Source organism: Acartia tonsa, chromosome 12, assembly GCF_053477335.1.
Source record: "Acartia tonsa isolate MP-2025a chromosome 12, ASM5347733v1, whole genome shotgun sequence".
Lineage (NCBI taxonomy): Eukaryota > Metazoa > Arthropoda > Copepoda > Calanoida > Acartiidae > Acartia > Acartia tonsa.
Window position 1 is genome coordinate 22,592,650 of NC_137271.1, and position 24,820 is coordinate 22,617,469.

General features: G+C 32.7%; 2 protein-coding genes and 2 long non-coding RNA genes across 12 annotated transcripts in view; 3 read left to right on the plus strand and 1 right to left on the minus strand.

Annotated features, from left to right (window-relative positions):
* Positions 1-499: 499 nt before the first annotated feature.
* Positions 500-3,589, plus strand: LOC145334757 (uncharacterized). Of its 3 annotated transcripts, none has more exons than XR_013884951.1 (6): positions 500-1,233; positions 1,741-1,786; positions 2,074-2,116; positions 2,754-2,823; positions 3,150-3,357; positions 3,463-3,589. It is a non-coding gene; the product is annotated as an uncharacterized LOC145334757 (long non-coding RNA). The 3 variants fall into 3 exon arrangements; XR_013884952.1 differs by having other exon boundaries at positions 3,150-3,325; XR_013884950.1 differs by having other exon boundaries at positions 3,150-3,589.
* A 3,050-nt stretch (positions 3,590-6,639) lies between these two features.
* Positions 6,640-10,717, plus strand: LOC145334760 (mitochondrial import inner membrane translocase subunit Tim9-like). Of its 3 annotated transcripts, XR_013884954.1 has the most exons (6): positions 6,640-6,722; positions 7,127-7,215; positions 7,698-7,779; positions 8,386-8,565; positions 8,917-9,044; positions 10,615-10,717. XR_013884954.1 is itself a non-coding variant. In XM_080180361.1 (4 exons), exons 1-4 carry the CDS (start codon positions 6,699-6,701, stop codon positions 8,449-8,451), a joined length of 261 nt encoding a protein of 86 aa, XP_080036487.1. In that variant the 5' UTR covers positions 6,640-6,698; the 3' UTR covers positions 8,452-8,570. The 3 variants fall into 3 exon arrangements, 1 of the variants encoding a protein (XP_080036487.1); XR_013884955.1 differs by lacking the exon at positions 10,615-10,717 and having other exon boundaries at positions 8,386-8,566; positions 8,913-8,996; XM_080180361.1 differs by lacking the exons at positions 8,917-9,044; positions 10,615-10,717 and having other exon boundaries at positions 8,386-8,570.
* Positions 10,711-24,820, plus strand: part of LOC145334758 (phosphatidylinositol 4,5-bisphosphate 3-kinase catalytic subunit alpha isoform-like) — a 60,329-nt gene continuing 46,219 nt past the window's right edge. For 4 of the 5 annotated variants that reach the window (XR_013884953.1, XM_080180356.1, XM_080180359.1 and 1 more), the window contains exons 1-13: positions 10,712-10,831; positions 13,001-13,099; positions 13,889-13,937; positions 14,717-14,788; positions 15,505-15,579; positions 16,038-16,101; positions 16,947-17,074; positions 19,023-19,107; positions 20,014-20,117; positions 22,134-22,226; positions 22,893-22,945; positions 23,944-24,056; positions 24,552-24,624. Coding sequence is in view for 4 of the 5 variants with exons in the window: in XM_080180356.1 (XP_080036482.1) it covers positions 13,002-13,099; positions 13,889-13,937; positions 14,717-14,788; positions 15,505-15,579; positions 16,038-16,101; positions 16,947-17,074; positions 19,023-19,107; positions 20,014-20,117; positions 22,134-22,226; positions 22,893-22,945; positions 23,944-24,056; positions 24,552-24,624 (1,007 nt within the window). In the remaining variant the exon portion in view is untranslated. Of the gene's footprint in view, positions 10,832-11,410; positions 11,489-13,000; positions 13,100-13,888; positions 13,938-14,716; positions 14,789-15,504; positions 15,580-16,037; positions 16,102-16,946; positions 17,075-19,022; positions 19,108-20,013; positions 20,118-22,133; positions 22,227-22,892; positions 22,946-23,943; positions 24,057-24,551; positions 24,625-24,820 lie in introns of all 5 variants that reach the window. The other variant, XM_080180357.1, reaches the window with a different exon arrangement.
* Positions 17,129-17,901, minus strand: LOC145334038 (uncharacterized). Its single transcript, XR_013884686.1, has 3 exons — positions 17,859-17,901; positions 17,681-17,752; positions 17,129-17,454 (listed from the first exon to the last, which is right to left on the minus strand). It is a non-coding gene; the product is annotated as an uncharacterized LOC145334038 (long non-coding RNA).

A 24,820-nucleotide genomic window follows, 5' to 3' on the forward strand; every position in this document is an offset into this window, starting at 1 on the left:
AAAGTAATAATCTTAAATTTTCCCGTTATTTTACTGACAAAAAATTTTAAAGAGAAATAGCAAAAAATTTTTTTTCATGAAAATCAAATTAGAAGGCTAAACTAGAAAAATGCTTTTAAATGCTGCTTATATTAACCCATTCTAAATCACTATTCTGAATTAGATTCTCAAACACTTTAAAGAAAATATTTCAGCAAATTTGTATTTGATTATATTGTTTACTAGCTGAAATACAAGATATCAAATATGAAATATCGTCGTACTTGAACTTGATTTTAGAGATAAAGAGCTTATGACATAGGGCTTAATTGGCCTAGAAATCACCACCTTAACAATCAATTATTTTTAGTAATTTCGCTACTGAAAATAATGAGTATGAGACCATAATCCTTATATGTAGTTCTTCTAAATCCGCCAAAATATCCAAATGTCGTCGTTTTTACTAAAATGCGCAGAATGCCGCGTCAAATTGTGTACTTTACTGGTATCTTTATTTCAATTATTTTGGTGTTGAAAATTTCTATGTATTATTGTTAAAATTCAGATTTTTTGATTATTGATCTTATAGGAAGTTTATATTTTTATGTCTTTTTTGTTTAAGATTAATAAGCTCTTACTTATTGTAGTTCTAGTTGGATAACTAGAATGACAACATCCATAAAAACGATACTTAGAAACGGAAAGACAAACGATCGAACATTAATTAACTAGAATGTCAGAACTGAAAAAGCTAAATGAAATATGTGTCTAAACAAAATTGTAAGAAAAATTGCAAAACCGTAAAAAATATGGATGATAATGACATACTTAATTATACTTATTGTTTTAGGACTTGATTATAGAGATGCTTCACTTATAACATGAAATTATGTATATACCTAGCTTGTTGTAATAGAAATCAGTATTCCAAAAATCAGATTGAAAGAGATTACCTTATCATTTTTTACCCTCTGTAATTTTAAATTTTTCATTATAATGTAGCTGTAAATTTATATTTGGGACAATTTTGATTATAATAGTAGGGGATAATTCCGTTGCCCATTACATGTGCAATAAAATATTTGCAGAGGATTGGTTGTCTGTAACAGTTTTTGCATAATACATCATATGTGTTTATTTCAGATATTATATTGATTATGTTGTCAAAATCTTTTATATGAATTAAACATTCAAATAATATTCAACAAAAATAACAATGAAGAATTCTGTAAGCTGGCGGTTAGAATGACGTTTAGGGAAAAAATACTTTATAGATAATTAATAAGCGGCATTTTGGGACAGAAAATCAAAAGGGGGGGGGGAGTATTCTTAATAATTTTTTAAAGGAAAAGGTAAAGGATTCTTATAGGGGGGGAATATATTGTGTTTTTTCAGTGGTGACATCACCCCCTTAATGCTTATACATATTCCATGGACCTCTAACGAGCTTAACTTTAAAGGACCATGTTGGTTAAGTGATTAATGCGATTATCAGCTACAGATATACAGTCAGTTACTATTGGTATATACCTAAGGATACTTAAAATGCTTTGCAAAATGTAACAATATAAATTAATGAAAAAGATTTCAATAAGTACCCCCCTATCCCACATTTTCAGATAAAACGGGAGGGATGTGACATTGGAAAGCTCTATAAGTCAAATGTCTATGGGTAGCTTTAGGCTATTTCCCGACAAACCTCACCCTCCCCTGAATTTTAGGGGTTTAGCATTTATTGTGTTTATAAAGTATTTTATTCTCAGCTTGAAAAGTTTGTTAATGGCGGACAATGTTTATCTCCCTGAAGAGGACAATTTCCATTTTTGTTTTTATAGCGCAGCAACTCTATAATTTACTTTGTATGTTCGTTCGTCCGTTATAGAGGGACCAATATTTGCAAAAAAAAAATTGGCGGTACATTTATCAACCAGTGTTCATCCCTCAATATCATTTAGTTTTACTATGCTTATTGCCCTTTTTAGTTTGTAACGCTTGCAAGAATAGTGGTTTTCTTGTCTGCTATTTAAGATAAACTGCAATGACTTTTTGGTTACATGGACAGACAAACAAAGTAAATTAAAAATGGATGAAATCAGGAATGTAACAAGCGCTGTACAGACTGTTCTCACCATCACTCTAGGAATCATTATTATAATAGAAAATAGCGGCTTCGATCTTGTAGGAGAGTGTTTGCTTTAGAAGCGATTTATCTTTGGAAGGTGCTGTAGGTAACAACAACGAAAAATGGTTAAACCTTCCCTATGAATAGTTTCAGAGTAAAGAAGAATCATATCGGTTCAGCGGTTGTCTGTATGTATGTAGCCTTGATTATCTGAAGTCAGGATTCAGATGCACGAGGAGATAGAAGGTGAGAATCCTTTGGCCAATCCTAGATTGGTAGGCTTCGCGCACAGCTGAGTGTATTCTATGTTACAGAATTTGTCATCCAAGTGCATTATATATGAGGGGACTTGAACTCGGATTTTCCCAACCACAGCGTAGTGCACTAACCACTTCTCTATAGGACACCTCGGTTCAGCGGTTTGTGAGATCCCTCGTTACAAACGGAAGACATCTTTTTACTTTTATATAAGGATTGTAAATTGATTGTACATGTCTAAAGTATGTACCTACCTATTTTTTCTTTAGTCCTAATGTCATTTTTCTTCTATAAAGTCATTAATTTTTATTTATTTACTCAGAATAAAAAAACTCGTGCAATATAAATCATATGATATTGTTAAGCATGAATTATAATATGAACAACTGGTTATTAGGGATATTGTGCATTTATCTGTTACGAACAATTCTACTTCTTTATGAAGATTATCAGAAACTGAATAGGTAGGTACCTGTTTATATTATTTATCTTGAAGGTTTTCGGAGGCGCATAATTATCTTTCTATTAGTTCCATGTCGGGAGGGAGAGGGCATTGGGCTGTTTATTACACCAGTCCCCAAAGTTTTATTGCTACCTTTTCTTATTCGTTGGCTCAACAACCTTTGGGACTTTTTTTTAATGTTGATTAGTTGGTTCATTTAGTTGAGTGTCCAAACGTTTCAACCACTAATTGTATAAATTAGAAAAGGGATAACTTGGGGATGTACATCAATTTATGGGCCATTGTCCCATTCCTTTAGGTCCCTGAAGTTAATATTATTATGTTAAGGTTGGAAGGATATATGGAAATGTTGGGTCAACTGCAGGAGAGGGCCGACAACTACCAACACGATAATCAACCAATCAACGAGGATTTCCAGGCTGTCAAGGATGCCATCAAAACTAGCTTACAAGTTAATCTAACCCATAAGAACTGAATAAACTCTCTTAGTTATTTATCGCATCGTATTATAAACAGATTTCCGCTGATAAAAAATGTACAAATATATGATTAAAACTAGGTTGGTTAGCCCCGAGATGTCGAAGGCATCGACTAACAAAACTGGATTTAATATAATGATTGTACATTTTTATATTCGTAGAAAACTGAATTTAATACGTTAAAATACATGATTTTCAGAATGGCTTAGAACCGGTTCTAATCCAGCGGATATTAATCGGTTTCCAAGCCATACTGGAATTATTGTTACATTCCAGGGAAACAGAGATGTGACAATGGATGCTAAATTAATCTTTCCCTAAATTTTGAAATGCCTCATCTGATTGTTGATTAGGAAGATTAATTTAACAGCCATTTTCCTTTCCCTCCCTCTCTGGAATGAATCCACTGAAGAAAAAAATGGTGCATATTATTAATTTTTAGTCAGTAATCATTGATTTTTAATATTGTTATGTTTATTATCTAGATATTAATATTGTATTTATATAGGTATGTATTGTAATGGGCATTAAGTTTAATACAAAAGTTTCTGTTTGTTTTGAGTATGAAGTCAAAAGGCGCTTTCTCACACTGTTACGCATTGATACTCCCCCCCCCCTTCTCATTTTTAAAATGAATTTAGTTTTAAATATTAAATGCTTGGTAGCCCCACAGTGGTTGAGCCCCTAGAGAACAAGCGGGAGGGGTATCAGTCAGGGAGAGTGGGCTGTTTATTACACTAATCCCCACAGTTTTATAATAATATTTTCTTATTCGTTACCTTAACAAAGTTGGAGACTTGTATTGAATTTTGATTGGTTGGTTCATTAAGTTTAAAGTCCAAACCTCATCCACTAAAAGCAATCTTCGGACTGGGTTTTTGTGTATCATCATTGGGGATATACATCAATTTATCGGCCATTGTCCCTTTAGATCCCTGGGTATCAGTGCTTAACTGGCACTTTGTGTGAAAGCACCAGAAATGATTATTAACACAGTTGTTCTTGTTATTAATATGTAAAATTCACATCTTCCATTCAAATACAAATTGTTAAGTTTAAGTTTGTACCTTAAATAAATGATATCCAAGTATTTTAGCCGGAATAAAACCGGCTCTGAGCTATTGTAAAGAAAAACAAGTATCGTATTATAGACAATTGTCCGCGATTAATAAAATAAAAGTCTTAAGATTGGACCATGTGAAGGCCCGGGCTTGCAAAACAGGATTTAATCCTATAATTTATATTTTTCTATTCGTGGACAATTATAGAATACCATGCGTTGAAAATAATTTCTCAATTTTAATTTTGTTTTTAAAATCTTTCTGTATATTTCATTTTCACTATAGAAGTACTGATTCTTTTACTCAGTATTATGACCATTCCAATTTTATAGTTTTTTTTTCTTAGTGAGATAATTTATCCGAATAAAAATTATACCTATAGCTTCTAAAATTTTTTTTCCATAAAACTTTATTTTGTCATTATATTAATTTATAATTTTTTTAATATTTAAAAAAATGCTCACTTCTGAATGTTTAGAAAATCATTTAAAAATAAACAAAATTATACTTATTACTTATAACATACCTACATCGATCAAAAAAAAATTTTGAATCTAGAAATTAAACAAAAATTTAATGATTTATATTTATGTTTAGCTTTAAGTTTGGTTAAATAAAGAGCTTTCGATAAAATTTTTGAAAAATTAATCTAAGTAAATTATCGTATTTTCTTATTGATTATCATATTTTGATTATAATACTATCATTAGGCATTATATTATATTTAAATATTCATGATTTTAATGTATTAGATTAACTTTATTGTGCCAATTTAAAGATTTATAACAGCTCCTTTATTGTTCTTGTTTCGGCAGGGAGGAAGAGAACATTGGACCGAACGCAGGTGCCCAAAGTTTTAGTAATACGTCATCTTATTTGGCCATTTGTATTAAATTTTTATTGGTTGGTTCTTAACTTTTAGGCAGTGTTCAAAATGTTTAACTAATAGTTAAAAACTACAAAAAGGGGTAATTTTGTTTGTTATTATGGTTGATGTATATCAGCTTTTGGTCTAATGTCTTATCCCATAAATTCCTTGATAATATTTAAAGCTTTTTTATATTAAATTTTTATGTGGTACTTATTAATTATGGATATTGTCACTCTTGTTATTGTATTATAAATATGTGGGGGGGGGGTGGAAGGGTGTATGTGTATTTTTAACCCTTACAGATCGGGCCCCTATTCCCACCTTAATAGATCGGGGGGGGGGGGGGGGGTCATATTGACCCCCCCTCTATCTTAGCTTCTGTTACAGATAAAGACGTAAAATTTTTTTCTGGTGGTTCATGTGTATTTTTAGAGAAAATTACTTTTTCTAATCATAGCGGTCAGGCCGCTCCTTAGCCGCTTTTTAGCGGCCAGCCGCTAAATTTTAAAACAGCTGTAGAGCGGCCAATTTTGCAGCTAGGATGACCAAATTTTAGGACGAACTTTTATTTTCCATAACAAAAAAATTACTTTTTCTGATCATCGCCGAAAAACGGCAAATAACGGAAACCGCCATTTTCGGCGGTTACGGCGGTAAAACAGCGGTTGGCGGCGCCAATTAATATTTTTATCTGTTTATTGTTGCTCAAGAATTTACCAAAAAAAATTATAGGTCTCTAGCTGTAGTAGAAGCCACGATATTCATGATATATGTCTGTGGTAAAAGCCGGACAAAAATCGGTCAATAAGTCGGTCAGGGTGCGGTCAAACGGTCATAACACTACTTTTCTCATAAGGTCATTGATATCTCAGTATTCACCAAAAAAATTTTAAGTTTCTACCTTATACACAAAAGTCATAATGTATAAATTAAGATTTATTTAGAATTTTTTTTAAATTTTGGTGCTACCCAACCGACTTTGACCGGACACCACGACCGACACAGACCAGATATTCTAATAAAATCAACTCTTGCCGACGCATAATTACTAAACTTAAAAAGTCATGAAGTAACAGCTCTCCATCTTATCTACGAAAAAAATGACATTGAAAAAACTAGAGGGGGGGGGGTCAATATGACCCCCCCCCCCCCCCCGATCTGTAAGGGTTAACAATACACAGACACACTCATCTAGTAAAAGAGAGGCACAACTCTGGAATGTTATCACTGTAATTCACTGCGAAATAACGGCGGTGAAACCGCCGATTACCGCCATCCTCCGTCGAATATTTGTTTTAAAGAGTGCCACCGCCCCCCCCCCTTAATTTTTATTGTTACTAGTCATCAGGTTGTTTTTATATTTAAAATTTCTTCATTAAAGTTTTTGTACATTTAAATATTGATTAATTAGCTTGGAATAAAAAATTTATTTCAATTTCAGATTATTATTATTTATTAATTAACAATGGATAAAAAGTTATTAGTAGAGGTATTTTTTTTTTAATAGCGAAGCAACTCTTCAAATAGGTATTATTGTTGGTATGTCCAAGATCAGGGAGGGAGGGGACATTGTAAATTATGCTAGCATCAATATTATGGCCATAGTTGTATAAGCAAATTCTTTTATTAGATGGCTTCAAAACTTTGGGTACTTACTAAATCTTAACTTGTTAGTTCCAACAGAAGTGGTAATTTGGTTTATCATCATTAGGGATTGTTATTAACTAAAAACCATCCCAAGAATTAAATATGAAAATAAAACAGCATAAAACCATCAACGGACCTTCCCCAAAAAGGAGACCTCAATTTGTTCACTAGTTATTGAGATCTCAATCATCATAAGTAAACCTTTACTACCTTACTACTTTTTATACCTAAAACCAATTTTTTTAGAAAATAAATGAGACTACGTCAAGCGATGTGGACACATTTAAATCATTTTCCAAAATTTACAACACAATTTCACAGGAATGCTTTGAAAGGTAAGAAACATAATTTTAGGAGATAAAAGAATAGCTTAAACCATCCGAAGACTTTAATCTGAAAGTCAAATAGCCTAAAATCATTACATGACCTGTGAAGATTACGAAAAATAGTTAACGTAATCGGTTCAGTGGTTATTGAAATCTTAAGCTACATACAAAATAACCCTTACTTACTTTATATAGTAGGATATCTAAACTTGCTTTCACCTGTATCTATGCGTTTTCCCTTAAAGGGCCTTGTTGAGCACTGAAACCCCTCAACCCTCTTCCTCCTTATTTTGGAAATACATCGAAAATATGTTAAGGGGGGTAGGGTATTTACTTTTTTGGTTTGATAGTCGGGATAGGTTACGTAATATTGGGAACTTTCTTTTCTGAATTGCAATACAGTTTATTTTTTTTTTTAAAGAGAATCAAATGTTTTAACCTATTTTTGCTGCGCTACTTATGGAGTAAATAATCCTTGTATTCTATTTCAGATGTGTTTGGGATTTTGGTACAAGTGCCATTAGAGACAGAGAGGACAGATGCATTAATAAATGTACTCAGAACTATATGGAGGTTGGTTATTTTCTAGACTGTGTAGATATCGTAGAGTACATACTGCTTATTCTTCAAGATGCCTCTCACTTAAAGACGTACCGACATGCATCAAGCTTGGCTTCTTATGTTAAAGATACATTATAATAGCTTATAATAACTAACTCATAAGTTTTTCTTTATTGTTTGTTGTTATATGTTAAAATTAAAATAACACGTTAGAATTATCCTATTAATTTCAACCTTTTGCATGATGATTCCTATGACATTTAGGTACAATTAAGAAGAGTAGCAACTCTGAGCGTTACCAGAAAGTCCGTACGTCCATTTAAAATATGCGGATTTTCTTTATAGTGAAAATTCTAAGAGTTAAAGGAGAGGTTTATAAAAATAATGGGGGGAGGTGTCTTCACCTTCCCAAGAGATGACACCTACCTATAGAAAAACAACCCCTTTAAATTTTTTACTTTTCCCATTATACTTAACCAAAGTTTGATTACCAATAAGTACCTAATAAGTAACATGAAATAAAAAAGAGAATGACTAAAGCGATGCTGTAATTAATAGCTAAATATCTTTTTCTTCAACTAAACGATTAAATATCTAGGTAAACTTTTTCTATTTCAGATGAGTAAAGTTCTTGGTGACTCGTTTTCACAATCTCAAATATCAAACATTACAACAATGGAATAAAAACAAACATCTAGTCAACCAAAGGGATCCTTCCATTGAAGTGTTCACGTAAAATAGAAATGTGAAAATATGGAGGTTACCCTTAGATAAAATACATTACCTAGTTGATTTAAAGTCAGGGATCTTAATGGATAAGACAATTGACGATCAATTGATTTACACACAAAATGATTAGGTATAAACAACACTACACATTCTGAAAAGTATTGACACTGCTAGTTTGAATCAACCTATCGAGATTTATTGCAAGTACCCAAAGTGTTAGACTTTGGGTACCAGTAAAATTTATATTCCAATTTCCCATCCTTCCCTGTAAATTAGGTATTAAATTCAAGCCATCCCTAAAAGCTGATCTTTCATGTTTTAATTTAATTCCAAGTATATAAAATAAGTGAATTACAAAAATTTTGAGAAGATCATTTTATCGTCCCTTGTCCTCTGCCCGTATCCCTGATAAAAACTCAGACGTGCCTTTATAAAATTCTTTGACGCAATATTGTTATTTTTATTGTTTTTTGTGTGTTATAAAGAATTGTGAAATGTGATATCTTAATGTTTCTCTTGTATTATTATTATTAGATTCATTTGACAGTGTTAGGAGTTAGAGAGAGAGGGATAATTGGCTGTTTAGTGTTTATTACACTAGTCCCCAAAGTTTTATAATGACGTTTTCTTACACGTTAGCTTAACAATTTTAGGAACTTCAGTGAATTTTGATTGTTTAATTAAGTTGAGTGTTCAAACGTTTTAACCACTAATTTTAATCTTTAGAAGGGGTGATTTTGTGTATCATTATTGGGGGATGTACATCACTTTATCGGCCATTGTCTTATCCCTGTAGATCCCTGGATATCTTTATGTTTCTCATGTCTTGTTACAATTAGATTCATTTGAAAGTCTTCGTATTGCAGCTCAGGAATCTGAAGGAATAAGACAATGGTCTATAAATTGATATAAATTCCCTCTTCTGTAGATGAATCATTGCATTGGTAGAAAAGTTTGGACACCGCTTGTTTGGAACCAACCTATCTTATTTCAATATTAAACAAAGCCAAGGAATTGAATAAAGTGTTAATAAATCTTGGGGTACCAGTGTAATTTACAGTCCAATGTCTGCTACCTCCCTAAGGGCAGCTACTCGTAATCAGCCTGTAAGAAATATACCAAGGGAGGCATGTGACATTGGTCTATAAAATGTACCCAAAGTATTGCAACCACCTTATATAATATAATTCATTGACTTAATACCTACCTAACTTGTGGTACCATTATTGAATTTTGTTTATCACCATCATTTGGCCAAAACGCTAAACCTTTTGGAATTAAAACATAAAACCTTTTGTAATTAAAACATTAAATTTACTGAAAATACTTCAAGAACTTGTCATAAATCTTATCATATTACTACATTACAGTTTACAGTTCTTATTTTTTCGCTATGAACATTATCATTCCCTTGTTATATTGATTCATATGATATTGTTATTAGTTTTGAAATTTGATACCAATATCAATAGGTATGTTACAGCAGGCTCCATTGTTAAGAAGATTTATTTTAGAGTATAGCTTCTCTATAACATACTTTTCCGTCCTTAAATCTATCCGCAACGCCATAAAACCATCCTTTTTTTGTCTGTAGCGAAGGATCTCGCTAACCGCTGAACCGATATGGTTCTCCTTTAGAGTGAAGCTTCATGTAGTTCCTGAGATGGTTTCAGGCTATTTTTATGCCTTTTTATATCCCTTCGAATATTGAGACCTTAGATGCTACGGTCGCAGCCGCTAGTATGATAATATAGAAAAGGAAAAAATACTGGAATCACTAACTTAAGTTTAAATGCACTTTGTGCCACTTAACCCTTAGAAATAATACATCTACTTGAATAAATATTAAGTATAGATATTTATTAGGTAATATAATCCAGATTCCAGACAACTACCTAGCCCCGGATTTGAAGACCTTTTTCGTCTGTTATCAAATTGCTTTCTGCTCTTTTGTAGCGACTGGGTTGTGTTATTATTTCACAATATTGGATTTGGCTGATATTTGAATTTAAGACCCAATTAAAAGTCGAAACATTGTCCACGGGATGGGGACATGAAGTTATTAAACCCCTTCCCTCTCTACTGTTAACTCTAATTCTACTTGAAACATTTATTCAGTAATTGTAATTTAACTAAAATTAGTCATTCAAAACAAGTGCAAGAGTAGCTGTCCATTAAAGAGTAAAGATACGTTTTTTGATAATCTTGTTAATTTCAGAAATACTAAAGACATTAAAAATGAGAATACAGCAAATGAAGAATAAATAAAAAAAACTGGAAAGAAAAAGAAAAAAGTTGGTTTGGTTTGTTCCCAAGATTCTGGTTGATATTTCAAGTAAGAGTTGTTTTTTTGGGTTGGGGGATTTCCCTGAAAGTGGTAGGTAAGTCGAGCATAGAACGCCTCCCACCCCCTTATTTTGAAATAGATTAAGAGGGGGAGGGTAGAGTTTTTTTTATTGTTTTTGTTTATCCGAAATAGATGGGGGATGGCGTTTTTTGTTCGTTATGCACTTAAATATAAAGCCCAGTGGATGCGACCTTAGCCTGGGAGGAAGCATATTTTATGTTCTTAAAAATGTTAAAAACCTGCTCGGTACATATAAACTATTAGATGACATACAGACGGACACTATAATTATGGAGATTATATTAGTCTGAATCTACTTAGGACAGCTTTGTCAGACAGTCAGACAGACAGACATATAGGTATACAAATCGATAGACAGATAAATAGACAAACAAATAGACAGAAAGTCACAGAGACAAGTGGACTCGTAATTGGTGAATCTTTTTGGAACAGTTTTGTCAGACAGATAGATAGAAAGGTATAACTTTATGTATACAGATAGATAGACAGATAGAAAGATAGATAGACAGACAGACAGACATCCTAACTATATAGAGATTATATTAGGCTGAATCTTGTTGGGACTGTACTGTTGTCTGTGAAAGCCTCGTACAATCTTTGTCTACTTGGTCTTAGGGTTTCCATGTGAGTTGTGAGTTGTTTCCACGTGTTCGAGTCCCTTTTTTGTCCTTTGTTAGTAGCGAAGCTACTCTATGATTCATTCTTTTATCCGTTAGTTTAGTCTGTAGAGCTACTCTATAATTTACACTTTCTATCCGTTAGTTTAGCCTGTAACGCTGTAAGGGGAAACGACATTTTCTCGTTTGCTATTATGATTTAAGATAGACCTATGATTTGTTTGTAAAGATATTCATTACTAAAGATCATCTAGTATTTGATTTACTTGTTCTTTCGGATATGCTTCAAAAGACATTTATTTTTATATACATATTTCTAATGGTTTCGCGATTTTAGATTATTTCATTTTTGAACACATACACTTATCTTATTTATTATCACTGAAGGTCTGCTCCACAACTAACTTAGTCTATTTGTCTATCCATTTATTTGTGTGTTTTGATCTGTATTGTCTTAATATAACCCAATGTGTTAGTTTTAAATATTTAAAAAGAATTCATGTATCTTGTTTGGATATATAATGTTACCCTTTGCTTTAACTAAATAATGGATAGTTTTCTATGGCACAAAATAATCTTTTCTATGTTAAAGTTTAATATCTAATATTTATAATATAAACTATACAGCAAAATATATCACCATGAAAAGACAGTTTTTTTAAAAACATTACAGGGGTTTATATTCTGCACAAGATTAAGGGGGAGGGGAAGTTCTGCCACATTTGCGTAAACCTGGTATATAGGCTTTATCTTTTGGACTGAGAGGATAGGTTATAAAAGATAAAATCATTCTTATGCGATAAATTTTCCCAAGTTTTAAGATTTTTTTGGTAGGGCTCCAGGCCTCCAGGTGGTCTCTGTACAGGTAAAAATGAAAAAAGTTTTTTTTTTGATGAGTTTAAGGTCAGCTTATGAAACGAAATATGCATGTTCTTTCTTCAAATATGTGAATAACATTCAAAAAGATGTAATTTTGTTTTATAAGTTGACCTCTAACTCATAATTTTTTTACCTGTACAGAGACCACCTGGAGGCCTGGAGCTCCGGAACCTGGAGGCCTATCCAAAAAATCTTAGGGAAATTCATCATATAAGAATGATTTTATGTTTAATAATCTATCCTCTCAGTCCAAAGATAAAGCCTATATACCAGGTTTACGCAAATGTGTCAGAACACCTCTCTAGTTAAAATACAATTTTTACATTATTCTAAGGAATTTTTGTGTATGTAGATTAGAGGACAAGTAGCGTTTTGCAGATTTTTAAATATTTACCCATATCTTTGGTATTTTTGGTTCGATTTTCAAAATTTTTCTGGATAATATTATCAGCTGATGTTTTCAGTATACTTTATTTTTTCATCCCCCCTCCCCCCTTCCTTACTTGTTTTCACCCCCACCACCCTTTTCTCGGGGATCCCATGCAGAAAATAAACCAATGAACCATTAACAAACTACCAATTTTTTTAACACAAACTTCAGGGAAAAATGCAAATAAAAAACAATTTTTAATATCTTTAGAATGCCGCCGTCCTCAGGAGAGCTATGGGGTCACAACCTTATGCCAGAGTTGGTAATGGTGGATTGTCTCTTACCAAATGGGATCTTGATACCGCTAAAGTAAGACTATCTATCTATCTTTCTATATAATATATGCTGAATGGTGGGGACATTGGACTATAAATTATTGTGGTACCCAATGTATATTTACGTTACTTTATTCCTTGGGTACTTTAATTTACTACCTTATGCCAGAGTTGGTCATGGTAGATTGTCTCCTTCCTTATGGGATCTTGATACCTCTAAAGTAAGCTCCTAACAAATGGAATCTCTTGATACATATAAATTACTACTATATATATCTTTTTATCTATCTATCTAATAGGGAGGGGACATTGGACTGTTAATTATAGTGATACTTAATGTATGATTTTGTTATTTTAGTCCATCGGTGTTATTACTAGTTTGTTCCAGACTAGTAATGTCCAAATAAAAGTATCGTTTAATGTCTTATCCCTTAAGATCCCTAGGTACTAATATGGAAATGTTTGCCTTTATTAGAAATATAATTTTTATACCACTAAAGATTAATGCTATTCAATGATATGTTGTAGGTAGGATTTGTTAAAATATTTTTTTTTTACCAGCGCAGTGAGAGGGAAAATTGGAATAAAAATTACACAAGTACCTACGTCCTACATGTTATCTTTTTCTTTGGCTAAAAATCTTTAGGTTCTCATTAAAAGAAATTTGATTGGTTGGTTCCAAACCAGTAGTGTCCAAAGTTTTCAACCTTACCTATCAAAAACCTAAACATCTCTAAAAACCAGCAGCCAAATATCTTACAATATAAATCTGATATATCTATCTTACTAACCGTTCTAAAGATCATAATTTTCTTATTTTAAGGTGTCAAAGAGATGCAACACTCGAATCCATTAAAGAAGAACTTTGGAAGGTAAGTTAACAAGAATGACAACATTCTTAAGTAGCGATGCTTCATAAAGGGGGAGGGGGGTAATGCAACCATCTCGTGCCTAATCAATGTGTAAATGGCACTTAGAATTCCATTTTTTTTTTGTATCATTTCACATGATTTAAAGCAAAAATATGTTTCAAAAGTTGATTCCTACGTAATTTATGACATATTTGCCCTAAAGTAGCCAAACGGCTGTGTCGTTAGCTGTTACTTTTTCAACTTTTTGTTCGATTTAGGGAAAATAGACCTATCAAGGATTACTCGTGCAAAATTTTAGATTGAAACTCGAATTCTAAGTGCCATTTACACATTGATTACGAGATGGTTGAATTTAACTCCCCCCCCCCCCCCCCCATATCAATAAATAATCATTTACAAATAACAAAGGTTCAACGATTCAACCTTATAAAATATTTAGAAGTCCAAACAAAATTTACGTTCAGAAAAATATCCTGAATTTACTTCAATGCCTAGAGGATACTTAACCAGGTACCTAAAGGGATAAGACAAAGACCGATAAATTGATGTACACCCCAATGATGAACAAAATTTCCCCTTATGTAGATTAGAATTAGTGGCTGTTAATGTTAAAGGAATTATCCTACTAAGTTTACAATCTATTAGGAAAATTAAAAGGGCAAGTCTTAATTAACTATTGGAGTTATCCTTTACGAACATACAAGAATGCCCGACCGTAAATTTTAAAAGAAGCTTCGCTTTTATAGACACCCAACAAATAACAATCTTTTTTTTTGCAGACAAAAGACCAATTTCCGTTGTACCATGTCTTGCAAGATTCGACGGCCTACATATTCATTTCAGTTACACAGGTAACTAGCATTATTTTTTACATGGTGGGTTGGTAAGCATTTGTGGGGAGGGGGGGGGGGGGGTATGATTGATAAGTTTGTCGTGGCTTAAAGTCGAATAACGTGTGGTTGTTCATCTATCCTCAATTAAATTGTACTAAAATAGGCGCATCTTAGCCTTTTGTAGAGTTCATAAGGGATAAAAGATTGGAAGACAATTTGATATAAATATTACCCTAATGATGACGCACAAATTTATCCCTTCTTTAGATAAAGATTATGGTTTGAAAAGTAAGTATGCTACCTATGTGTTTGAAACCAACCATTCAAAAGTAAATAAAAAAAAATTTAAAAGGGGGGTAGTTTTTCTTCTGTTTGTTTATTACTTTAGGTGAGGTAAAATTAGGTTATATTTGAAACAGGGAATCCCTGCAGGGTTAGACATAGTGAAAAATACTAGGACCAACCACTTATTTTCAATTTTTTAAAAATGCAGGATGTGGGGTAGGGTTTCAGTGTTCTATATGCACTTTGAGGAAAATTATTAAAGGGGTAGTTTCACGAAATACATTTGAACTTAATTTAGTGGACCGCATATTTTTTGCTAGTTAATGGGTTAAGTAAACTATATTTATATGGCATCTATTTGAAAGAATTTCAATTTTCTACCACGTAGTTTTGAAAATATCAAGACTTGAAAATAGTCTTTTTGTGATATTTATTTGTATTTGTTATAGGATGCAGAAAAAGAAGAATATTATGACGAGTCGAGACGACTCTGTGACTTACGTCTCTTCCAACCAGTACTCAAGGTACAGATTTAGTAGTGTCACTAGTAGCGTAGCTAGCTACTCTATATATTAATACTAGCTGCTTCGCCCCTAGCCTCTAGGGACCTTACCCCATGAGGTAATTTAAAAAAAAAATTGCTGGTGCTGCCAATTTATGTGAAGTAGTTTCCCCAGAAAACAATTTTATTTGAGGGGAAGAAATTTTATTTTTTGGGGGGGTTGGTGGTGTCCCACCCCCCAAGAAAAAAGCTGAAAAACACCATGGGACATATATATACCTTGAAGAGTAGAATCCGATCGGTTGAGTGGTTACCGAAATCTCAAGGGACGGACAGACATCAAGCTACTTTTTATTACAGATATTGAGCACTTTTTACGACCCTTAACCTTAAAAAAACTCATTTTTTAAACATTACTAGATATACAATAAGGTTTTCTATATTTTGCTGTATAGCAGTTAATTGTTCTTTTTTTCTTAGTTGGTTGAGCCAGCTGGTAACAAGGAGGAGAAAATGCTTAAATATGAGATTGGCATTGCCTTGGGTAAGTAACAGAGAGAGAGGGGACAATGGGCTGTTTATTACACTAGTCCCCAAAGTTTTATAATAAAGTTTTCTTATTCGCTGGCTTACCAATTTTTAATACTAAAGTGAATTTTGATTAGTTCATTCATTAAGTTGAGTGTTTGTTTATATTCATTAAGGATGTAATTGTACATCAATCGATCGGCATTTGTCTTTGCCCTTTTTTTGTGAGGGGGGGTAAAATAAGGGGTTTCAAAGGTTTATGGGGTTGGAAGGCAATCTTATGAATTTTATAAAAATGAGAGGTTTAAAGTTTAAGGGAGGGGGGGGGGGGTAAACAATTTAGCCCTGAAAATCTTAGTATTTGCTAATTTTGCAACAAATTTGCATGAAGTTCTGAAACTGATAATGTTCGTTTGCCCTATTAAACTTTCGCCATTACTGATTTTGTCATCCTTGTTAATACATGAAACCTTTACATGGAATCTCCCTCTAAAGCCAATGTTGATTGTAAATTCAGGAAATTCAGATCCTCGTTTTAAATCAATATATTGATCCTTTTCATCAAAGCTTCTTTTAAAGTTATCACCAAAAATAGTAATTGGGTAATAAACAACAAACCGATTAATATCCACTGGATTAGAACCTGTTTTCAGACATACAGAAAATCATGTACAGCATTGTATTATAGACAATTTTACACGAATAATAAAATAGAAAATCATGAAATTAATACAAGTTTTGTTAGCCTAGTCCTTTGCTCCTCGGGGCTAATTTAACTGGATTTAATCTTTATAATTTTTCATTTTAATATCCGCGGAAAGCTGTCTATAATACGATGCGATAGTTTCTTTGCTTGTTTAGGCAACCCAATCCATGAGCTGGACGACGAGATGAACAAGAACAACGAAGTGATGGAGTTTAGAAAATCAATATTAAATGAATGCAAAGCAGCCATCAAGGAGAGAGAAAGCCGGGGCGTTGAGGGACTTGTAAGTAATTTTTTTCATGCTTTTCCTCAAAGCAGGGAACCCCCCCCTCCCCTCTAACTTGTCTTTAAATTATATTTCTTAATATGCCTAACCCCTGCTAGTTGTCAAATGTCCGGGTTGTTGCTTCTTTTATTCCAGGGACGAGGTATAGGACATCTGATTTCCAGGGAAGGATTAATTTTATACCTCAGATACAATCCACTTTCAGTCAATAGATGCAGGTCTCAATCTGATGTTGATATTCTCTTCTTATCTTTACCAGGAAGCTTTACCATAGTCTTCTGCAATTAGGCATTGAACAATTGGTATAAAAAGAATATACTCAGGTAGTTGATGTACGTTGGCTTAGCTGATTGGCTTGCCAGGACTTGATCAATAAACTGCAAAGAAAAATAACAAAATTAATTTTCTTGAAAGTTTATGCATTTGGTAGCAAGTTTAAAGATCATTCCACAAAAAAATATTCTTTTAATTGCAAATTATAAATGTTTTAAATATATGAAAATATGGTGCTTCAAAAAACACAATAAATTATGGTGCTACAAAATATAACCCGGAGTTTACTAGCAAATTTTATAAATCAAATACAAATATAATGACTTTTACCTAGTCAGGGATTGCAGATTTCTTAAATAGGAGCTTTTTCATCATCACACTTTGCAAGTTGAACTTTTAAATCTTAAAAGGAAATAAACTTGGTAAGTAAAAAAAACCATTATTTTCTTTCTTTTTCAAAAATCTTTAAAATGATAAATTTTCATTCAATATTAAATAATCATTGTACCTTACTCAAAAACCACTATTGTTTTCGGGCTTTTACAGGTATACACTATACAGATACAGAACAAGATGACTCCAGATACAATCAGGTACAACTAAAAGATTTAAATATTCTTTATTAACTATAACTTTAATTGTCTTTCTATTTTTTGAAATATCTTGAATCTTTTTATATTGCATATTAACGGTAATTTTGATAATACATAAATTAACAAAAATGTATAATATAATCAAACAAACCTCAGAATTCCTTTAAATGTCCTCTAAGGGCTTAAATGTTACAGGTAACAGGAAAACTTCATTTTCTAAATTCAATATAATCTTTTCAATTTTCTGTTTTTTATAAAGTAAAACTTTTTCAACAATGATTTTAAACAAATATTGAAATTGTGTTATGACCATTTTGGTCCTGCTTTAATGCTAAAATTACTTTTTCTTTTTTAAAATTTTACATGATATGAAATAAATACTTACAACTTCCGTGGCCTGGCTAAGCAGCTCCTCTTTGCTATCCACAGCGGGAGGATATTATATATACCGGCAAGTTCACGGAATCCAGGTAATGTTTTTAAAGTCTGAAATAAGTAGCTATTGTTATTTTTAGCTAATTCTTAATTCAAAACAATAAAATAATACATTACAAATTCTGGATCCATCTTCTGGAGTTGTTTCAAATGTTGGAGGTGGCAGGTAATTTTCTCCAGACCTGAAACAGCATCAGTTGGACATTTGACACTAGTGGCCCAAATGTTTCCAAGTTTAAACTTTTTTTTATGAAATAAAGAGAAGGTCCGTGGGGGGTTTTCTGAGGTCGACTATCAACTTTGAGAAAAATCGCCTATAATTTTTAATGCTTTTCTATATTTATCCGTTAAGGAAAGGCAAAGCTCTAAATAATCTTATTAAAATTGGTTCTTTCTATCGATTATAATTTTTATTGTCTACGTAGGTAGGTAGGTACTTATTTTGTTATTTTGCTTCTTATCAATCTCCCTAACTATTATTCTGTCGAAGTAGTTAATTCAACCAATCACTATACATTAAAATTATTTAAGATATATGAGCCAACGTATAAGATTAAGTGGCTCCAAAACTTTGGGTACCAGTGTTATTTACAGTCCAATGTCCCCTTCCTCCCTGAATGATGGCTAACTATGTTTAATCTCAGGTATTATATGAACACCCTCCCGAGATAGAGCCCTCAGCAAAGCTGCCCAAAAGGTTGGAGGAGAAGTTGGACATGGGACATAAAGGTAAATTATAGAGAAGCTCAGCATAGTTAGATTTATTTACCTTTCTTTCGATAAGGGGGGGGGGGGGTCAATGCAACCATCTCGTAATCAGTGATTAAATGGCACTTAGAATTTGAATTTCGATCTGAAATTTTGCATGAGTAATCATTGGTAGGTCTATTTTCCCTAAATCGAACAAAAAGTTGGAAAAGTAACGGTTAAAGGCTAGCGGCTCAGCCGTTTTGCCATTTTTTGCCAATCTTAAGAGCATATTAGTCACGAAACCTATTCACACATAATACTTTTCTCGTATTCATTCGAATCCGGTGGATAGGAACCGGTTCTCATCCATACGAAAAAACTATGTCTAGCACCGTATTATATCCAGCTTTCTACGAATATAAAATTCTATATCCGCGGAAAGCCGTTTATAATACGATGCGAGAAATAACTATTGTCGCTCAAAAACCTTATCAAACAATTGCTATCATTTAACATGAATTGAACCAAAGATATGTTTTAAAAAGTTAAATCCAACGTAATTAATGATGAATTTGCCCTGAAAATAGGCAAAAAACGGCTAAACAGCTGAGCCGCCAGCCGTTATTTTTCCAACTTTTTGTTTGATTTAGGGAAAATAGACCTACCAAGGATTACTCATGAAAAGTTTCAGACCGAAATTCGAATTCTAAGTACCATTTAATCATTAATTACGAGATGGTTGCATTAAAAAAAAACCCTTTAATAAAATAAAACATCGGGGTATTTACTTAATTGAACTGGTGAGGCGTTTATGATTATGCTCCCTTGGTGCCTTATTTAAAAAATACGTTAACTGTCCTTTAGGTCCTAAAGGAAAGTACTTTTTTTATTTAAAAAAGGGCATCAGTTTTCATGAAATCTAATCTTGTTTTGTTTTAATTTCAGGATCTTTATACATCGAAATATGGCAATTGACAACAGACTGCCAGAAACAGTCCATTACAGTACAGACAAGTCCATCGGATAAACCTAGCACCATCATTGCCAATGTAAGTAGATAGAAGTCCATCACTTTACAGACAAGATAAACAGATAGATAATTTGTCTATTACTTAACGGATAAATATTTCCAATGCAATGTAAGTAGATACATAGAATAAGTCCATCACTTTACAGACAAGTCCATCAGATAAACCTAGCACTATCATTGCCAATGTAAGTAGATAGATGGACTAAGTTAATCACTTTACAGACAAGATAAACAGATATCATTTAATGGATAAGTCCATCGGATGAACAGTACACTGCCAATGTAAGTAGATACATAGAATAAGACCATCACTTTACAGACAAGATAGACTGATAGCTAGATGGACTAAGTCGATCACTTAATAGAAAAGTCCATCGGATAAACCTAGCACAACCATTGCCAATGTAAGTAGATAGATAGATTAAGTCCATTACTTAATAGATACGTCCATCGGATAAACATGGCTTCCTGATTATATTATACTAACACTTAAAGTTTTATAATCACGTTATTTTATTCGTTTGCTCAAAAACTTGAAGTAATTTTGGTTTAAACTTACAAGTGTCAAAACTTTTAATCATATAACCTACAAAAGGTTGAATTTTGTTTTTCATCATTGGGTATGTATAAATTTATATAGATGGCTATACGGATGGAAACAGTAGAAGCAAATGTTTATGATATACCTAGCACAATTATTGCTAATGTAAGTGAAACTTAATACATACACAAATATGATAATAATTCGTAATAGAGAATAGTACATGATATATAAAGGGATATTAATGAAAATTGTACAGTTAGATTTTCTGTTCACTAGAATATCTGAAAAATGTATATTCATTTATTTATACTTCTATTTAATAGCTAATATATTCAATTACATTTTGTAAAAAAAACTAACAAACTGTATAAAATGTAATAGATTAAATCTTATATTCCAAGATTTTTCCCCCTTTATTCTTGAATTTGATGGACATAGCTTTAGAGGAAGGCCTAAACCCATCCAAAAAATATGTATAATATTAAGCTGTTTTCCTGAAAGGCGTTACCAATTGATGAGCACTTATAACCCCTCCTCTTATTTTTGAAATTAATATAAAATAAGGGGTGCGGATAGTTATTTTTGCCCAACCCCTGCGGGGTCCTTAACCCTGCGGAGCCTTTACCTATGGTGCCTTTCTATTTAGGGCTATCCAGTACCCAATATTACCTTAAGTAAAAAAAGTTTACACCCCATATTTTTCAATTTGATACAAAATAAGGGGAAGGGGTTACCGTTGCTCAACAAGGTACTTAGTGTGAAAGCACTATGCAAATCGTCATTTATTAATATTTAAGGAATATTTCCACTATAGTCTAGAAACATAATTATTAAAAATTTTAGTACCTTTAAAATCGACCAATACTTTAATTGCACATGAATTGCACATCCTTATCCTAAAGGGGTAGGTAGGTTGTGCTAAAATTCCGTAAAATTGGGAGTTTTAAGAAATTAAAATAAAAGTAGAACTCGAAAATTTGGCATGTCAGTTGCTTTAATGGGGTATAACGTGGATGTGTTCTATATTGTACTAAATTAGAGCAACTGCTATACAAAATTTAGAGTTCCACTTCTGTTTGAATTCTTAAAACTCACACCTTTACGGAATTTTAGCACAACCTACATCCCCCTTTCTTTAGAACCAATGAATTTACTTTCTCTTTCTCTTATAAATTGTCACTTACTATTGTCTCGAACCCGACACCTCTTTCAGAAACAGCTACCTTACCAAAAAATGTATTTGTATGGATATACATATAATCCAGATAACTACCTAGATCAAGTGTTGGAGACCCATTTCGTCTAATAAAAAATATTTTCTGCTCTTTTGTGTCGACTTGGCTGTGTTAACATTTACGACGATATTGGCTGATTCAAATGCCCAATTTAAAGTCGGCACAGGGTCCACGTGGTAGAGACATGCAGTTATTTAACCCCTTCCACCTTTATTGTTTTACTTTAATACCTGTCTCTTTATTTTTTTATTATCAGGCGATCCTGCGGTCCATCCGCAAGTCCCGCGAATTCTCCGACATGACGGAACAGGACGTCCTTGCACAGTTTCAGAACCAGTATTTATTAAAGGTAAGAAATAACCAAGCATTATGATTCCTGTAACAATTTTGAAAGTGTAGCTACTCCAAACATTACCTTGAAGTCCCTATTTTAAACACTAGCGGCTACGCCTCTAGAGGCCTCTAGGGACACGTAAATTTGTTTCTTTTCAATCTACCAAAAATGTTTTTTTTCGCCGATAGATGGTGTTAGTTAAATGTCCGCAGGGCGGCGTTTTTTTTCATTTAATTTATTTTTGTCGATTTCTCTGGGGAGGAGAGTGATTCAAAATAGTTATAAACCTTCTCGGGACCTATGAGAAGTTACCCTGTTAAGGATAACCCGATCGATTCAGCGGTTAGCGAGATTCTTGGGTACAAACATACAAACACACAGACCAACAAACATCCTGTTACTTTATTATAAGGATTGAATTTTTTTGTTATTTAAATTAATATTTTTGTAATTTAATTATACTATTCGCTTGATTTTTTAAATATGGATTTCTACGACTATTTGGCGTAATGTTACAAGCGAAGCTTCTGTACAAAATTTACACAAAATATAAGCTTGTCTCTATTCAGTTTCTCGTGATTACGCAATTTTTGTATACATTTATAAGGAATATTTATCCAATGTATTATTTATTGTCAATGTTCGTTTGTCTGACTTTTAGATTTAAAAATCTTGATTTAGGTTGCAGGGAATGACCAGTACTTCATGAAGGATTGTCCCATTTCTCAATACAGGTATAGATAGATAGAGAGAAAGCTAGATAGATAGATGAGTAAATAGATAGATAGGTAGATAGACAAATAGATAGATTGTAAAGTAGATAGATACCTAGATAGATGAATAGATAGAATGACAGGTAGTTAGATAAGTAGTGAATTATTACAATGCTCGTTAGCAAAAAAATGGCATAAGTTAGCTTTCACATTTAATTATTTGGAAATGCATTATCGAATTAAGACTAACGTCGGGAAAATGAAATTATACTAAATTATGTTTTAGGTTCTTATAGGAATGTTAAACTTTTAGACATACTTAAGTTAGATAACAACGCCTAGCGGTGATAAAATGAACTGATTTTTATTAGTATACCTAAGTAAATGAGAATGAGATTTCGTAAGCATTATCATATCGTAGTTATATTAATAACTTAATGTAAGAAAAAGCAACATCTAGCGGTGACTATATGAACTTAAATTATGTTTAGATATATTAGAGAGTGTATAGCAAGGAGAGAGAAGCCACAGCTGATGATCATGTCACGTGACAGAGTCATTAAGAATATTTCTATTTAGATATATTAGAGAGTGTATAGCAAGGAGAGAGAAGCCATAGCTGATGATTATGTCACGTGACAGAGTCATTAAGAATATTTCTATTTAGATATATTAGAGAGTGTATAGCAAGGAGAGAGAAGCCACAGCTGATGATCATGTCACGTGACAGAGTCATTAAGAATATTTCTATTTAGATATATTAGAGAGTGTATAGCAAGGAGAGAGAAGCCATAGCTGATGATTATGTCACGTGACAGAGTCATTAAGAATATTTCTATTTAGATATATTAGAGAGTGTATAGCAAGGAGAGAGAAGCCATAGCTGATGATTATGTCACGTGACAGAGTCATTAAGAATATTTCTATTTAGATATATTAGAGAGTGTATAGCAAGGAGAGAGAAGCCACAGCTGATGATCATGTCACGTGACAGAGTCATTAAGAATATTCCTATTTAGATATATTAGAGAGTGTATAGCAAGGAGAGAGAAGCCACAGCTGATGATTATGTCACGTGACAGAGTCATTAAGAATATTCCTGTTTTTGATCCAACCAACTCGCTAAATCCAGGTACAGTATTTGTAGTTCACTTTGACTGTCTGTCCGTCCATACGTCAGTTCGTCCTTATTGCTATTTGGGAGAAATGATTGACGGCTGCATTTTTTTTTTGGTGAGGATTCCTTATTCCAATGATCATCCTGTATATAATTCACTCGAACCATCGGCCTGTCAGTCATGCTATAAAAATATAAAGGCGTAGTTATGTGAAAGGTTTTGATTTTAACTTAACATTTATGACCACTAAATATCTGCTTTATAATTTACTTCTTCTGTTTGTTCTTACAACATTTTCATGCTTTGTTTCTTGTGGATGTTGTCATCCTTTTAAAATATTTAAATCTTTATCAATTTCAATATTTTTTTTGTATTTTTCTGATGGTTGTAATCCTTCCCAAGACCTACCCTGTAAAGGAGAACCACATCGGTTCAGTGGTTAGCGAGATCCTTCGGTACGAAAAAACAGACAGTGATCCTCTTACTTTATTATAATGATATATATTTAGGATATGCTAGAAAAACTACTAGTCAAAGTAACACCCCCACAGAATCATTATGGAGAATTAACAGAACCTTCAGGTAAACTTTTTCTAGTTTTGCTTTGAATCCGATTAATATCCGGTGTATTAGAACCGGTTCTAAGCCATACTGAAAAATCATGCATATCATCGTATTACAGACAATTTTCCTTGACTGTTAAAATAAAAATTCTTTAATTAACACCGGATTTGTAAGCCCGGGCCTTCGGCCCCTTTGAGGCGAACAAAACTGGTTT